Source organism: Chiloscyllium punctatum, chromosome 17 (assembly GCF_047496795.1).
Source record: "Chiloscyllium punctatum isolate Juve2018m chromosome 17, sChiPun1.3, whole genome shotgun sequence".
Classification (NCBI taxonomy): Eukaryota; Metazoa; Chordata; class Chondrichthyes; order Orectolobiformes; family Hemiscylliidae; genus Chiloscyllium; species Chiloscyllium punctatum.
In genome coordinates, this window is record NC_092755.1 from 101,874,233 (window position 1) to 101,892,370 (window position 18,138).

At 40.5% G+C, this 18,138-nt stretch overlaps 1 protein-coding gene across 1 annotated transcript in view; it reads right to left on the minus strand.

The window, feature by feature from the left end:
• The window catches only part of LOC140488188 (ABC transporter B family member 1-like), a 191,611-nt gene that overhangs the window by 87,047 nt on the left and 86,426 nt on the right, over positions 1 to 18,138 (minus strand). The window contains exons 13-15 of the mRNA XM_072588074.1: positions 12,773 to 12,940; positions 12,052 to 12,113; positions 6,321 to 6,447 (exon numbers count right to left, since the gene is read on the minus strand). Of these exons, the coding sequence (XP_072444175.1) occupies positions 6,321 to 6,447; positions 12,052 to 12,113; positions 12,773 to 12,940 (357 nt within the window). The remainder of the gene's footprint in view (positions 1 to 6,320; positions 6,448 to 12,051; positions 12,114 to 12,772; positions 12,941 to 18,138) is intronic.

The following is an 18,138-nucleotide window of genomic DNA, read 5'->3' on the forward strand; positions in this document are numbered from 1 at the left end:
TGGAAAAATGGTATCCTTATTCCTAATTCCTCCGCTTCCACTGCATCTGCTCCCAGGAGGATCAATTCTACAACAGAATTTACCAGATGGCCTCCTTCTTCAAAGACCACCATTTCCCTTCCCATGTGGTTCATGATGCCCTCCAGACCATCTCATCCATTTCCCACACCTCTGCCCTTGAACCCTATCCCCCCCAATTGAAACAAGGGCAGAACCCCCAATCCTCACCTTCCACGCAGCCAAGCTCCAGATACATCGCATTATCCAGCGCCACTTCTGGAATCTACAAACAGACTCTACCACCAGGAATATATTTCCCCCCCACCCCTATCTATGTTCCATAAAGACCATTCCCTCTGCAGCTTCCTTGTTAGATCCACACCCCCACCAACCCACCCTCCCCTCCCGGCACTTTCCCCTGCCACCGCAAGAATTGCAAAAACCGCCACCCACACCTCCCCCCTCCTTCCTTCCATCCAAGGCCCCAGAGGAGCCTTCCACATACATCATCCACTGTATCCATTGCTCTCAATGTGGACTCTTTTACACTGGGGAGACAAAACGCCTACTTGTGGAGAGTACACCTCCGGGACAAGCACAAAACAACCCACCGCCCCATGGCCAACTAACTCCCCCTCCCACTCAGCCAAGGACATGCAGGTCCTGGTCTGCTCCACTACCAAACTCTTACCACATGATGCCTGGAGGAAGAACGTCTTATCTTCCACCTTGAGACCCTCCAACAACAGGGGATCAATGTGGACTTCACCAGTTTCCTCATTTTCTCTCCCCCCCACCTTATCACAGATCTAACCTTCCAACTCTGCACCATCCTCTTGACCTGTCCTACCTGCCCATCTTCCTTCCCACCTATCCGCTCCACCCTCCTCTCTGGTCTATCACCTTCATCCCCAACTTTACCTATCGCATTCTCAGCTACCATCTCCCCCCAGCCCCAACCCCTCCCATTTACCTCATTCCTCATTAAGAGCTTATGCTCAAAATGGCGATTCTCCTGCTCCTCTGATGCTGCCTGACTAGCTGTGCTTTTCCAGCACTACACCCTTCGACTCTGATCTCCAGCATCAGCAGAGCTCACTTTCTCCGCTTTGTTTTCTTTATAGCAGAGAAGGGTAACAGGGGACCTAATTGAAGTGTTTAAGATTATGAGGGGCAAGGGCAGGTTGACTAGAAAGCAGCTGTACCCTTCGTTGAAGGGTCAATAACAAATGGAGAAAATTGTAAGGTGAAAGGCAGAAGACTTAGAGGGGATTTGAGGATTATGTTTCCATACAAAGGATGGTAGGAACCTGGATGCATTGTCTGATTGAAGTGGGAAATCTCAAACTTTAAAAAGTGCTTGGGTGAACACTTAAAATATAATAACATTCAGGCTGAGTCAAGTTGTATAAAGTGGGACTAGTGAAGATTTAGAGTAGTTAAAGGCCAGCTATTATTCTTGCTTAACATTAATACTTGCTTACTATATCGTTACATTGGATCATAATCAGGAACAGGATATTTAGAGAAACTGATACCTAGTCACTGTTTTTGTTGAACGTGTTGCTCGATGGTCTTATTATGAGTGCTTGGCTGAGCTCCAATTCTCACCAACTTAATCTATCCAGCAGTGTCTGTTCTCACAGGTTTGAGCATTAACTTAAATTGAGTGATAGCTTTAAAACAAAATCTTCAAACAGGCTTCTAAATCAGTGTTTTTTTCATTAGTATTTGAAAAGTCACCATTATTAATGTGGCTCACTGGCTCTGTATGTACTGCATAACCGTTCAAAAGGTTCCAGGATGCATACATGGTTCAAAACTTGCCAGAGGTGTCACAAACTGAGTCCTCAAGAAGCTTGCTGGACTCAGTGAAAATTGTGGACAGGGAGTAGAGGAGACGGAGGCAGACGTAGGAGATGCCCACAATGGAATCAGCTAGATTGGAAGTACAGGGTGTGAACTTGCTGCCCAAACTTTTGTCCCTGAACATGGACAAAGTACTGGCACTGGGAATGGATCGAGAATTCTTGAATTGGGTCCTGCCTGATGTTTCTACAGGTCAGAGACAGCCATATTCTGGGAAAACCTGAGCCTCAAAATCTGCCATTAACCAAAGCATGTGGCAAGCACCTGAAAATTAAATATTTTAAAAATTGTTTTAGAAGAGTTTGCATATTTTAGCAAGAACTTGATTAAGTTTGATTTATATAGCTGAGAACTGATTTGTCACAAAAGCTAACTTTTTTAAAATTGGTGTGAATCTAACAACTGAAAGTAACTAAGAAATTATTCTGTCATTTTCAATGATATTGGAGTGTAGTTGTCAGTTTCTTAATACATATTAATAAAAAATTATGTTCAGCAGCTTTTAAAATGTTCATGTGCCTGCAAAGGAACTGGATTACTGCTTCATGTCTCTTTAAAAGGAAGCGAATGAAGTTTGTAGAAACTCTAAATGGTGATTAGTTCAATATGAAGGCATGGCCAGTTTTGTGGAGAAAGCTGGAGAAAGAAAGTGAGAAAATTCCAAATGTAGTAAAAATAATTGTGCTTCAAATTTAGTGATGTCTTATGCAAGCATCAGTGATGTGGGGAATTGTGCCAAGAGAAAAAAAAATCACATCTGAGCAGAACTATTACCCTGTTCTACCAATCAGGTAACCTTGCTCGTCTGCCAATTCACCATAGATCACCAAAACTCGAGGATATTTGTCAACTCTGTGCTGATAGAACATCTAATTGAAACCAGCCTAGCGGTTAAAAGAAACACATGAAAAGCTAAGAAAACATCCCAAATCCCTTGCCCAATCTGCAGAGCATGTGGTGCTTTCATTAATATTGGCATGAGACTCAATGAAAGGTTCCAATGTAAGAATCTTGTTCTGTTTACAGGCAGTTACAAGTGCCGAAGAGACTATTTTAATATAGTTTAAAACCACAAGTAATTCTTCTATGATCCAATAGATGCATTCTTGGGCAATCCCACATTCTAGAAAAATTGGGCTTTAGAAATAGCGCTTAAAGTGTTGACGACGTAATCACGTTACAGCCAATGTTTTAAAAGTTAGCGCTTTAGAGTGTCCCCAGTTCATTAATCATGTTACAGTGAATATGCGTTAATGAAAAGCACATTATAGCAGATCAACCTGTACATAGAACAGTACAGGCCCTTTGGCCCTCTATGTTGAGCCAACCTTTTATCCGACTCGAAGATCAAACAAACCTACATACCCTTCATTTTACGATCATTCATGTGCCTATCCAAGAGTCATTTAAATGTCCCTTATGTATCTGACTCTGCTACCACTGCTGGTGTTAGTACCTCTAACATCTCCCCTAAACCTTCCTCCAATCACCTTAAAATTATTTCCCACGCTGGGAAAAGTCTCTGGCTATCCACTCTATGCCGCTCATCTTAATGTATTTTTCAAAAATCCATTTTATAAGTTTAGAAAATAGATGTATCATTATGAAAATGAGAATATATTCTGAACCATTGACATTCATTAAAATAAAAGATTTGAAAGAAAATGACCTAAACTTTTGCCCAACACCAATGCTTGACATTCTTAACAAGGCAGATGTGACCACACATACACAAACTCCACACAAAATGGCCTTCTACTGTTAGCCACAGCATAACCTTATGCCAAATTGGTGTGTCCAATCTTTAAAATGCTTACTGATTCTCCATTTTGACATGTGACATGTAAAAGGCATTCCTTTACTATCATTGTAATTTTATAAGAAAAATATGTTACAATGAAATAGTGAAAATCAAAGAAATGCTTTCTTTTTGGATAGCAGTACTTCAGATTTGAAACGTGACAACAGAAACCTCACAATTGTAAAATACCTTTTGAAGTTGTAAGATTACTTCAGATCATTTTAAACCTCAACGCAAAATGGGAGAAATTGCATTTTTTCCCCCATGAATCAGAAACAGCATTGCTACGATGAAATTACTAAGTGAACAGTAAATTAAGTTGTGCAGTAACCCTGGGTGTTAGGTTGAGAGACTGACTAGGGAATTAAGGTTATACAACATAAGAAGGGGCTCTGGAGGGCAGTATATTTAAAAATAAGCACAGCCGCAAACAGAGATGTTTTCAATAAAACCTCATCAGTATTTTGTTAACTTTACATTCCCAACTTTTCTTAGTTCCATAAATTTAAGTAAGATCACGTGCGAGCACATACAGGGGAGAAATTAGAGAAATTCGTCAACAAACTGATGTTTGAATAGGTGAGACATTTCTCAACAAATCACATATTGAATTTTACAAAGGTAATTTTAATTTATTTCACAGACAATCTTCTCGTTAACCTGTTAAACACACTCAGCTAGTCTGTTAAAGGCTAAATGAAGCAGTTTTGAAAAAGAATACCATAACATCATGCTGCCCACATGATGGTGGTCAATTTGCAGAGGAATGAAAGCTTAACTTACAAAAAAATGTTGGAAAGAACCAGTATTACACTTCTTGGCTTTGATGTACAATTTAAACCATTCAACAAATACTAATCTCTGTGTAGAGATTAGTCCAGTACTTCCTGGAGTTCTATACAATTGTACTGGCCTATGGACATCATGTGGTCTGATTTAAAATACGAAAGTCCGAGAAAAATTGACATTACTTATGGAACCAGGGCAGTGTTGTGACACAATAGTTAGCACTGCTGTGTCACAGTGCCAAAGATCTGGATTCAGTTCCAGCCTTGGGTCCCTGTCTGTGTAGATTTTGCACATTCTCCCAGTGTGTGTGTGTGTGTGTGTGTGTGTGTGATGTGCAGGTCAGATAGATTCACCGTGCTAAATTGACCCCTGTAGTGTGCAGAGATGCGCAGGCTAGGTGGATCAGCCATGATAAATGCAAGATTATGGAAATAAAGAGGGGGACTGGGTCTGGATGGGATGCTCTTCGGAGGATAGGTGTGGACTCGATGGGCTGAATGGCCTCTTTATGCACTGTTGGGCTCCCATCATTTAGTTCTGATTTCCTGAGCATTTTGTGCAGCTCCACTGTAGACAGGAGGAGAATTCCAATACAATAGCTCCTCCCCTTAAAAGTACTAAGAATAAAAAATATTTGCTGAATGAATGCAACTGCAATCTCCCTGTTACATGGTTACAGAATGAATTGGTTTATTGTATCAACAGGAATCTTATGTGCACACATTAATAAAATCTTGAAATTATTCTTAAACCAGTGACGATGTTAGAAGTAAGGTAACGAGCATTTGCAAGTTACATAAGTACTTGTAAGCATATAAAAAGTTAACTGCAGAGGATGATTTAATTACATTTGCCGCTTAACTTATACTATTTGCAACAGACTGATTTTTGTGTAACTATAGGACTCTTTTTCAATTTACTGTAGAAAATGAACTTGAAGTTGCACTGTGAACAGAAAAGGGATTCAAACTCTCAGTTTTTTGTTTGTATATTTCTATGTTGAATACAAATTAAGTGGACAGCAGCTTTGCTTCTTAATAACGGGGGACCAACTACGCTTTAAAATAAGGACAGAGGTCTGGGGTGTACTTAGCTTCATCTCCCAAGAGAAACAGGTCTCAGGCCATGTACCTTTTGAAACATAGAATGCGCTGTCAAGAGCAAAGCAAAGTCTTTTTGAAAAACGCATCAGTGGGATGTGTGTGTCACTGGCAAGGCCAACATTTACTGCCTAACCCTAACTGCCCAGAAAGCAGTTGAGAGTCAACCACATTGCTGTGGATGTGGAGTCACATGTAAGGATGGAGTTTCCTTCTCCAAAGGACATTAGTGAACCAGATGGCTTTTTCCAACAATCAACATGGTCATGATTAGACTCTTAATTTCAGAGTTTTTAAAATGAATTCAAATTCCACCATGTGCCATGACAGGGTTTGAAACCAGGTCCCCAAAGGTTTACCTTGGTCTCTGGATTAACAGTCCAATGATAATACTGCCAATCGCCTCCCCCTGTATTCTAATCAACTAAAGTTTGCTGCAAATTAGTGATTAAGTGGTCAGGCTGACAATGCTCTAAAATATGGCTTTCTTGGCTGAAATATGGCCTATGTATAACTCATCTATGTTTTGTATAAAAAATGGAAAGCTAGAAAATTTCTGGTGGCTAAGTGCACTCTTGAAACCTGCAGATCCATAGCAAGAATGCACAACCTTAAAGATATTTAAATGTTCTACTAGTGTTCAACATGTCTCTTAACAAAGAATTAGATTCAGACTGATTTTAATGGCTTATGACAAGAACATATACATTTGAATAATGTTCATTTTTCTGATAAGCAATATCATTAAAGAAAGGTCATACCAAGTAATATTCTTCCAGAATCTGGATCATAGAATCTCTCAATTAGATTAACGATTGTTGATTTTCCTCCACCTGATGGGCCAACCAATGCGACCATGTGACCTGATTCAACAGCAAAGTTAACTTCCTATAAAGACAATGTTTCTGATGATCACTGAGACAGTTAGAATGATAGGAATAAAATTCTTAGTCACTTGCAGTAAGTACAAAGAGTTCATCAGATGTCCAAACAAATATGACAGGTGGCTCTCAGTGTAACCTTCCAATACATTACTCACACGTGGCTACAAGAAAAATACAAGACATGAATTTAACTGGAATAAAAACATTTCATAATGCTTTTCACTAGGAAATACTTACTAAATCTCATGCAAGGGTTTGGGCATGTGTTTCACTTGTATAGTAGCACATAAGCTATGGATCAGAGAACTAAAGTATTTGCTGAGTATTAAGTAATCCGAAAGCTTCTTCAAACATCAGAGACCCAGAGATCAGAGTTCAAATCAAACGGCAGTATACTTTAAAATAATCTAGCAATCTATAAACAGACCCCAGAAAATTACCAGAAAAAGCACTAACTTATTATGTTTTTCAGAAAGGAAAACCTATCCAGGCTGACTGAGATATGGCCCCAGTCATTCACAATAGTTGAGTCTTGCTAGCTTCAGGGCAACTAGAAATAGGCATCACAATACCAGCTTCCAAAGGTCAAATGTAACAGACTTGATCAAAAAAAAGTGAAATGATCATTCTTTGCACTGAAATGTTCCCTTCAAAACTATAGACACTCAACTGAAATCTGTTAAAATGGAACTAAAGGACTATGTTATTTCTTTCCTGTTGGCCATTTAACTGAAGTTACATCCTGCGTTTTACTGCTACTCAGAGCAAATACTTAGAAGCGTGGCATCAGTAAGTGCATATATACAAAATTTTCCGATTCCACACAAGGGTAGTATTGACTCAGAACAACAAAGGAGAGATTTCAGTGGGGTGATGGAAGGAGATGGAGGGAAAAAAAGAAACTTAACCGCCGTTCAGAAAATGTAGAGGGTGATGGATTCTCAGGGGAATGCAGGACAAACAGCCATGTTTCTGGTATTGAGGCTGGCTCTAATGCAACAAAGGGTATGTCGGGTTCCAACAAATTGATTGTGTTAGGGGACTCTCTAGTCCGAGGCACACAGATGTTCCTGTAGCCCGCAGCAAAAAAAAAACAAAAGGGTGTGTTGCCTCCCTGGTGCCAGGACAAGGATAACTCAGAGGGTACAGAATGTTCTCAAGGGGGAAAAGGAGGTCATTGTACATATAGGAAACAGCAATTTAGGAAGAGAAAAGGATGAGATTCTGAAGGGATAACAGAGTTAAGCAGGAATTTAAAAAGGAGGTCCTCAAAACTGGTAGTATCTGGATGACTCCTGGTGCTACGAGCTATCGAGGGTAGGAATAGGAGGATAGAGCAAATGCATGCATGGCTGAGGAGCTCGTATATGGGAGAAGGATTCACATTTTTGGATCATCGGAATCTCTTCTGGGATAGAAGTGACATGTACAAGGAGGACGGATTGCACCTGATTTGGAGAGGGAATTAATATACTGGGCAGGGAGATTTGTTAGAGCTGCTTGGGAGGATTTAAACTAGTAAGGGGTGTGTGTCTGTGTAACCCAGGAAGAAAAAGTGAGGCAAGAAATCAATCTGAGACTGGTTAAGTTGAGAAAGGAAGCAAGTCAATCAGTCATGGCAGGCAGGAAGAGAGCAGAGAACAAGGTAGGACTGATAAATTAAACTGCATTTATTTAAATACAAGAGGCCTAACAGGGAAGGCAGATGAACTCAGGGATGGGACTGGGATATCACAGCAACCACTGAAACATGACTCAGGAATGGACAGGACTGGCAGCTTAATGTTTCAGGATACAAATGCTACAGGAACGATAGAAAAGGAGGCAAGAGAGATGGGGGAGTGGTGTTTTTGATAACGGATAGCATTATAGCTGTACTGAGGAAAGATATTCCCAGAAACACATCCAGGGAAGTTTTTTGTGTGGAACTGAGAAATAAGAAAGCGAGGGTCACTTTATTGGGATTGCATTATAGACCCCCTAATTGTCAGGGGGAAATTGAGAAACAAATTTGTAAGGAGATCTCAGTTATCTGTAAGAAGAATAGGGTGGTTATGGTAGAGGAATTTAACTTTCCAAACAGAGACTGGGACTGCCATAATGTTAAGAGTTCAGAAGAAGAGGAATTTGCAAGGTTTGTAGCTCAGGTTGAGGTTTAGGGTGTAGGTTTGCTCGCTGAGCTGTCGGTTTGATATCCAGACGTTTCATTACCTGGCTAGGTAACATCATCAGTGGTGACCTCCAAGTGAAGCAAAGCTGTTGTCTCCTGCTTTCTATTTATATGTTTGTCCTGGATGGGGTTCCTGGGGTTTGTGGTGATGTCATTTCCTGTTCATTTTCTGAGGGATTGATAGATGGTATCTAGATCTGTGTGTTTGTTTATGGCGTTGTGGTTGGAGTGCCAGGCCTCTAGGAATTCTCTGGTATGTCTTTGCCTAGCCTGTCCCAGGATAGATGTGCTGTCCCACACAAACCCACCAACACACAAACAAAAACTAACAAACTTAAAAGACCCAGTATAACCCATGGACAAAACCAACGTCGTCTACAAAATTCCATGCAAGGACTGCCACAAACACTACATAGGACAAACAGGAAGAAAGTTAGCCACCAGGATACACGAACACCAGCTAGCCACAAAAAGATACGACCCTCTCTCCCTTGTAGCCCTACACACGGAGGAAAAAAACCCACCATTTCGACTGGGACAACGCATTTATCCTGGGACAGGCTAAGCAAAGACATGCCAGAGAATTCCTAGAGGCCTGGCACTCCAACCATAACGCCATTAACAAAGACATAGATCTAGATACCATCTATCAACCCCTTAGAAAATGAACAGGAAACGACGACATCACCACAAACCCAGGAACCCCACATCCAGGACAAACATATAAATAGAAAGGAGGAAACAACAGCTTCACTTCACTTGGAGGTCGCCACTGATGATGTGACCTAGCCAGGTAATGAAACATCTGGATATCAAACCTACAGCTCAGCGAGCAAACCTACACCCCTGAAGAGGAATTTGTTAAGTGTGTACAAATAAAGTTTCTCATTCAGTATGTGGATGTAGAGAAGGTGCAAAACTTGACCTACTCTTGGGAAATAAGGCAGGGCAGGTGACTGGGGTGTCAGTGGGGGGGTGGGGGGCACCTTGGGGCCAGTGACCATAATTGTATTAGTTTTAAAATAGTGATGGAAAAGGAAAGACCAAATCTAATAATTGAAGTTCTAAATTGGAGAAAGGCCAATTTTGATGGTATCAGACATGAACGCTCAAAAGCTGATTGGGGCAGATGTTCACAGGTAAAGGGATAACTGGAAAAAGGGAAGCTTTCAGAAATGAGATAATGAGAGTCCAGAGAAAGTAAATCCCAGTTAGGGTGAAAGGAAAGGCTGGTTGGTATAGGGAATGCTGGATGACAAGAGAAATTGAGGGCTTGGTTAAGAAAAAGAAGGAAGTATATGTCAGGTACAGACAGGATAGATTGAGTCACTCCTTAGAAGAGTTTAAAGGCAGGAGGAATATACTTATGAGGGAAATCAGGAGGCAAAAAGGGGATATGAGACACCTTTGGCAAATAGAGAGAAGGAGAATCCAAAGGGTTTTTACAAATACATTAAGGACAAAAGAGGCAAGGCAGCATTTGTGTGGAGCCGCAGGATCTGGGGGAGATACTAAATGAATATTTTGCATCAGTATTTACTGTGGAGAAGGACATGGAAGATATAGAATGAGTGGATATCAAGGGTGACATCTTGCAAAATGTCCAGATTACAGAGGAGGAAGTGCTGGATGTCTTGAAACGGTTAAAGGTGGATAAGTCCCCAGAACCTGATCAGGTGTACCCAAGAACTCTGTGGGAAGCTAGAGAAGTGATTGCTGGGCCTCTTGCTGAGAGACTTGAATCAACGATAGTCACAGGTGAGGTGCTGGAAGACTGGAGATTGGTAAACATGGTGCCACTATTTAAGAAAGATGATAAGGACAAGCCAGGGAACTATGTACCGGTGAGCCCGACGTCAGTGATGGGCAAGTTTATGGAGGGAATCCGGAGGGACAGGAGGTACATGTATTTGGAAAGACAACGACTGATTAGGTATAGTCAGCATGGCTTTGTGCGTGGGAAATCATATCTCACAAACTTGATGTAGCTTTTTGAAGGAGTGACAAAGAGGATTGATCGGTGCAGAGTGGTAGCCGTGATCTATATGTAAGGCGTGCGACAAGATTCCCCATGGGATACTGGTGGTAAGGTTAGATCTCATGGAATTCAGGGAGAACCAGCTATTTGGATACAGAACTGGCTCAAAAGGTAGAAACAGAGAGTGGCGATGGAGGGTTGTTTTTCAGACTGGAGGCCTATGACCAGTGAAGTACCACAAGGTTTGGTGCTGGGTCCACTACCTTTCATCATTTACATAAATGATTTGGATATAAACATAGGAGGGGGAAATATTTGGTCATAACTTTGCAGATGACACCAAAATGAGAGGTGTTGTGGACAGAAAAGAAAGTTACCTCACATTACAATGGAATCTTGATCAGATGGGCCAATGGGCTGAGAAGTGGCAGATGGCAGTTTAATTTAGCTAAGTATGAGGTGCTGCATTTTGGGAAAGCAAATCTTAGCAGGACTTATACACTTAATGGTAAGGTCCTAGGGAGTGTTGCTGAACAAAAGAGACCTTGGAGTGCTGGTTCATATTTCCTGAAAATGGAGTCACAGGTAGATAGAATAGTGAAGGTAGTGTTTGGTATGCTTTCATTATTGGTCAGAGAATTGAGTATAGGTGTTGGGAGGTCATGTTGCAGCTGTACAGGACATTGGTTAGACTACCTTGGAATATTGCATGCAATTCTGGTCCCCTTCCTATCAGAAAGATGTTGCGAGATTTCAAAGGGTTCAGAAAAGATTTACAAGGATGTTGCCAGGGTTGGAGGATTTGATCTATAGGAATAGGCTGGGGCTGTTTAACCTTATAGAGGTTTATAAAATTATCAGGGGCATGGATAGGGTAAATAGACAAGGTCTTTTCCCTGGCTGGGGGAGTCCAGAACTAGAGGGTATAGGTTTAGGGTGAGGACATAGGTTTAGGATGAGAGGGGGAAAATATATAAGAGACTTAAGGGACAACGTTTTCATGCAGAGAGGGGTGTGTGTGAGGAATGGGCTGCCAGAGGAAGTGGTGGACGCTAGTACATTTGCACCATTTAAAAGTTATCTGGATGGGTATAATGAATAGGAAGGGTTTGGAGGGATATGGGCCAGGTAGGATAGATTGGGGTGGAATATTTGGTCGGCATGACTGGGTTGGACTGAAGGGTCTGTTTCCGTGCTGCATATCTCTATGACTCTAAGTGAGCAAAAATGGAGGCATGCAGACTCATTTGAAGATGAATAACCACTGACCTCCGAAAAGACTATTTGCTCCACCCCCAACCCAGCACCAAAGTTACATGCCTCAGTTTTTCAAAAAAAGTGGGCATGTTTCTCTTTTTAGAACTTTTACCTTCCTGTCACTAGGGAAAAATCCTCCTCTGCAATCCTGTTAGCTCTGGAATGGTTATCCTGTAGTTGGATATTTATTAAAAAATACTAACCTTCAAAACTTGGGATGCCTGCCTTGTTGGGTATGCAAAGCTCACTTTCTGGAACTCAAGTCCTGAAGTAAGAAAATTACTTTGTCATAAAGGTAGCAATGGAAATTTCAAATATTTTCATTCCCCTTTCTTAAAATTTACATTTTTGATATTCTACAAGAGTCTTTTTTGTGCCAGGGCAATGAGATAGTCATGAAAGCCAAGATATAAACAAGCTTCTCAGTTGAACAAAGAAATAAAGGAATTTTTCCTTCATTCAATAACTCCTGAACTGGTCATAAGTTTACTGTGACAAAGTCAAATTCTGTTTTATCTTGCATTTATCGGAATCTGAGATGGGAGTGTATCTTGGAAGGCTGCAGTTAACAATTCTACTCATTTATTAATACTATGAGTATTATGAGAAATGAATGACTGTCATTCTGTTTCTATAACATGAAATTTGGCAATTTAAAACAATGGCTTTGAAAAGTTGAGGGGGGGGGTGCAGGGTGAGGAGTGAGTCCTTACTTTTCATTCCCTGGAATAGTGAAATGAACCATCAAAACTTCTCAAGTCAATGGCCTTACACAGAGGTAACCTCATTTTACCACGAATTTTCCCAAATACAAAATATCATTAGTTTGTCCCTTGCAAAATTTTTCATTGATATTAATTATTTAAGAGCATTTGAAACTTTTGGAGAAGCTGAACGAAGTTGAATATATAAAAACCTACTTACTGCCTTCAAGAGAAGCAAAACGATTCCCACCCACATGGGGAATTTTTGGTTTACGATCCAAGAGCTCAAAGATACGGATAGACGCTCCAACAGCTTGCATGAAGTCACCGTAAACAGACGCTAACATTCCAAATGCCATTGCAACATTAATGGAATATACCATAAAGGCTATTGTAAAAACAGAAGAAAATTATAATTTGCTTTACATGAAACAGAAGAGCAAATGAAGTTTGTCTTTGAATACAAAGTCTCACCATACATTTTTACTCCTCCAGCTAGTTTAGTAACTTAGATTAAATGATTAGTTAATTTATTTTTTTCAGACATTCAACACTTGTAAAATTATTACCTTGTCTTTGATAGGATTTTAAAAGTTTAATATTAGAAAGTGGAAATTGTTTCCTTACTAAACAGAATATTAAGTCATCAAACAAATGCTTTGAAACCTCCCCCACCCAAAATGGAAAACCATCTCCAACCAAAATTGGAAAAACACCAAAAAAATTAGTTATACAGTCACAGAATCAGACAGCATGGAAATTGACCCCTTGGTCCAACTAGTCTGCATCAACTACACATCACAAACTGACGTAGTCAGATTTGCCAGCATTTGGCCCATATCCCTCAAAACCTTCCTACTCATTCATTAAAAGTTTCCAAAAGTTTGCATCAGTTAACATCAAAGAAACTAACATAAAATTTATCCATCTCCCATTAGTTTGCAACATTGACAGTGAGCAGACATTTTCATTGACTGGGTTATGATGAATTTTGTTGGTGAGGTGAGCAGTTTTGGTTGGTGCTCTTAGTTCTGAAGCAGCTACAATTTCAGGAAGGATTAATTGGGAATTTTTGTGTCAATAAATCAACTGCTCCAGTACCAACTGATTTAACCCACACGGACAGAGGGATAGAGGTTTGATGGACCAGATTGATGCAGACATAGTAGTAGGAAGCTACACATTCCAAATTGAGATTTGCAACCAGAAGCATAATTTGAGAATCTTGATCAATTAATAACCATTATTTCCAGTAAGATCTCCACATTATGGTGATATTCTAGGTTAGATTGTACTCTGAACATTCCTCCCTTTTACACCAATACTATTTGTTTATTTCAATACATTTTTATATGAAACTATGTTGAGATTTTAAATGATCTTAATGATTGAGGGGTTGGCGCTTCACGAAAATAATGCAATCTGTGCTCAATGCATTAGACTGAAAATATATACAATGAAGTTAAAACTAAAGGAGTTCAAAATGCTTCAAAAGTGGCAGCTAATAAATAATGTTCAAAGATCCCCAAATGGCAATGTTTTGGTACATGGCAAGATTATACACAAGTGAAAATAAGCACTGACAATTCTTGCAATTACTTCACATGTGGGTAAATGAAATATAACCATTATGCACTAAGAGATTTGCTTTACTAGAAAAACAGATTTCAAAATTACATACAAGCTAAGATCAAAATAATGGACGCACCAGTCTTATTCTTCATGCTGATTATACTTTGTTTCTCAGCTACCGAATTCGAGTTTATGGAGCAAATATCCTTAGAGGACATGGTTAGGCCACTGTTGGAATATTGCGTGCAATTCTGGTCTCCTTTCTATCGGAAAGATGTTGTGAAACTTGAAAGGGTTCAGAAAAGATTTACAAGGATGTTGCCAGGGTTGGAGGATCTGAGCTATAAGGAGAGGTTGAACAGGCTGGGGCTGTTTTCCCTGGAGTGTCGGAGGCTGAGGGGTGACCTTATAGAGGTTTACAAAATTATGAGGGGCATGGATAGGATAAATAGACAAAGTCTTTTCTCTGGGGTTGGGGAGTCCAGAACTAGAGGGCATAGGTTTAGGGTGAGAGGGGAAAGATATAAGAGACCTAAGGGGCAACCTTTTCACGCAGAGGGTGGTACGTGTATGGAATGAGCTGCCAGAGGATGTGGTGGAGGCTGGTACAATTGCAACATTTAAGAGGCATTTGGATGGGTATATGAATAGGAAGGGTTTGGAGGGATATGGGCCGGGTGCTGGCAGGTGGGACTAGATTGGGCTGCGATATCTGGTCGGGGGGGGGGGGGGGGGGGGGGGGAGAACGGGTTGGACCGAAGGGTTTGTTTCCATGCTGTACATTTCTATAACTCTATGACTAAGTAAATTTTTGGACAGTCTAATTTTTCCCCAAAATCACTTGGTCAGATCGGAGGGAGACAGTCATTCCTGATAGCCAAGTCTTCAAGTAAATAATTAAAACTGTTTTTCCAAGTTATTACATTTAACTGGCTTCCACTATACATGACTGAACTGAGTAATGCTTTGGCAAAGCATTTAAATCTTATGCTTTTAATACCGTACTTTAGCTTGCTATTTCTGATAATAAAGATTATATTCACAGCTGCATTCATTTTCAGGATTTAATTCAAGCATATTTACAAATCATGCAAACTTATAACTGAGAAAGAAGTGTCCTGTATCTCCTCTTAGTACCTGAGCAAAGATTAGAGTTAAATAGAGACAAATCAGAATGTGAATCGATACCTGAAAAACTGTATTCTACATACAAAACCAATGATCTGCCATTGTTGGAGTACAAGTTATACTTCACTAAGATGAGGGCGGCGCTGGGCTATCCTCATCTGATCTCTCTAGAAAACCTTCAGATTCCAAACTTTCCTTTGGTAGCAGAGACTCTTCTTTAGCTTGTTAAAAGGTTTGTGATTTTTACAAGTGCATAAAACACACCATGTCAAAGTACATGACAGTTAAGCTTTCTTTTAAAATGTGCAATGAATAACCTTAGTTATTCAGTTTAAGTGCAATGAACTGTGAAGATTTTGGTATCTGCCGACTATCCAGTTCAGCAGCAGTGCTCTGTATTTGGAAGACTCACCATTTTCCTCTCAGAAAGCACCAATACCATCTGGATATTCAACCTGCTTGATCATTTTAGGAACTTGCTATGTGCTAATTGCTGACAGCATTGTTGATGTAGGAACATGAATACATATTAAAATGACCACATTTGCTAGATGAAGAACCACATATATAACTGCAAAATCACCATCAGTTTATGACTAATTCTGTGGTTGGTATAGTAGGCTATTGAAGACAGGGACTCATCTCATCTCTGTGATTTCACTTGTATTTATGACTGTTTAGTTTGACCATTTGGCACTAAAACTTTCATTTTATGATAAAACTGTTTAAGACAATGAGAAATCTTACCAAAGCTTATGGCATCAGCATGTTACTGTAACACTCATTCTTTAATTGACATGCAATTGTTTATTACAGTCTTTTCATTACAATTTAACTAATCCTGAACTCCTAATTCTTACAATAAAAGGGGAAAGAAAACCACCATTTGAGTTTGTATATTACGTGACTTGTTTCTGGATTCAATGTTAAATTTTCATGAAAGGCATGTGTGTATTTGCATGAAACTTTGCATGGTCAGATGGCTATCAGCCACCATCTTGAATGGTAGCTTGCACTGGGGACACATACCTAATTTTAAAATAATTCATGAAAAGCCAGGGAACTGTAGACCAGTGAGCCTGACATTGGTGTTGGGCAAGTTGTTGGAGGGAATCCGGAAGGGCAAGATTTACATGCATTTAGAAAGGCAAGGACTGAGTAGATAGTCAACAAAGCTTTTTGCATGGGAAATCATGTCTCACAAACGTGATTGAGTTTTTTGAAGTAGTAACAAAGAGGATTGATGAGGGCAGAGTGGTGGACATGATCTCATGTCGACTTCAGGAAAGCATTTGACAAGGTTTCTCATGGGAGACTGGTTAGCAAGGTTAGATCTTATGGCATACAGGGAGAACGAGCCCATTTGGATACAGAACTGGTACAAAGGTAGAAGACAGAGCGTGGTGGTGGAGGGTCATTTTTCAGACTGGAGGCCTGTGACCAGTGGAGTGCCACAAGGATCAGTGCTGGGTCCACTATTTTTCATCATTATATAAAATTATTTGGATGCGAGCATAAGAGGTATAGTTAGTAAGTTTGTAGATGACACCAAAATTGGAGATGTAGTGGACAGTGAAAAAGGACCTTGATCAGATCGGTCACTTAGGAGTGGCAGATGGCATTTAATATTGATAAATGTGCGGGCTGCATTTTGGAAAGGCAATTCGGAGCAGGTCTGGACAGTGTTGCTGAACAAAGAGACCTTGGAATGCAGGTTCTCAATTCCTTGAAAGTGGAGACACAAGTAGATAGGATAGTGAAGGTGGTGTTTGGTATGCTTTCTTAAATTGGACAGAGCATGGGAGTACAGGTGTTGGGAGGCCATGTTGCGACAATAATCATGGGCGGCATGGTGGCTCAGCAGTTGGCACTACTGCCTCACAGCACCAGGGTCCTGTGTTCGATTCCCGTCTGTCTGTGTGGAGTTTGCACGTTCTCCCTGTGCCTGTGTGGGTTTCCTCTGGATGCTCCGGTTTCCTCCCACAATCCAAAGATGTGCAGGTCAGGTGAATTGGCCATGCTAAATTGCCCACAGTGTTAGGTGTGTTAGTCATGGGTAAATATAGGGTAGGGGAATGGGTTTGGGTGGGTTTCTCTTCGGAGAGGCGGTGTGGACTTCTTGGGCCTAACGGCCTGTTTCCACACTGTAGGGAATCGAAACTAAATCTGCAGAGAATCGAAATCCAAACTGATTAGGCCACTTTTGGAATATTGCATGCACATCGGAAGGATGTTGTGAAACTTGAAAGGGTTCAGAAAAGATTTACAAGGATGTTGCAAGGTTTGGAGGGCTTGACCTGTAGCGAGAGGCTGAATAGTCTGGGGCGATTTTCCCTGGAGCATCAGAGGCTGAGGGATGACCTTCCAGAGTTTTATAATATGAGGGGCATGGATAGGGTAAACAGACAAGGTCTTTTCCCTGGGATGGGGTTAGTCCAGAATGGATGGGTATATGAATAGGAAGGGTTTGGAGGGATATGGGCCAAGTGCTGACATATGGGTCTAGATTAGGTTACGATATTGAGTCAGCATTGATGAGTTGGTCCAAAGGGTCTGTTTCCGTGCTGTACATCTCTATTACTCCATATATATTGCCAAGAGAAGATGAATTTTGTTCCCCCTTATAGCTGAAATTGGCGACAACACTAACAACATATTAGATGACCAAGGGAAGTTGAAATGTGCTATTTTAAAATGCTGAGAAGGCTGGCATTGCTTCTCCACTTGATGGTGTCATTTAAAGGGAAAAGAAAAATCAGACAGACTCTCCTCCATTCCCGTTTTGCATATGAACTATGTCACAAGGAAACAGCTACTCCATATTAATGAATATCACTAGAAAATTGCTTGTACATATCATTTTAGAATTGAATTCACACTTAAGAT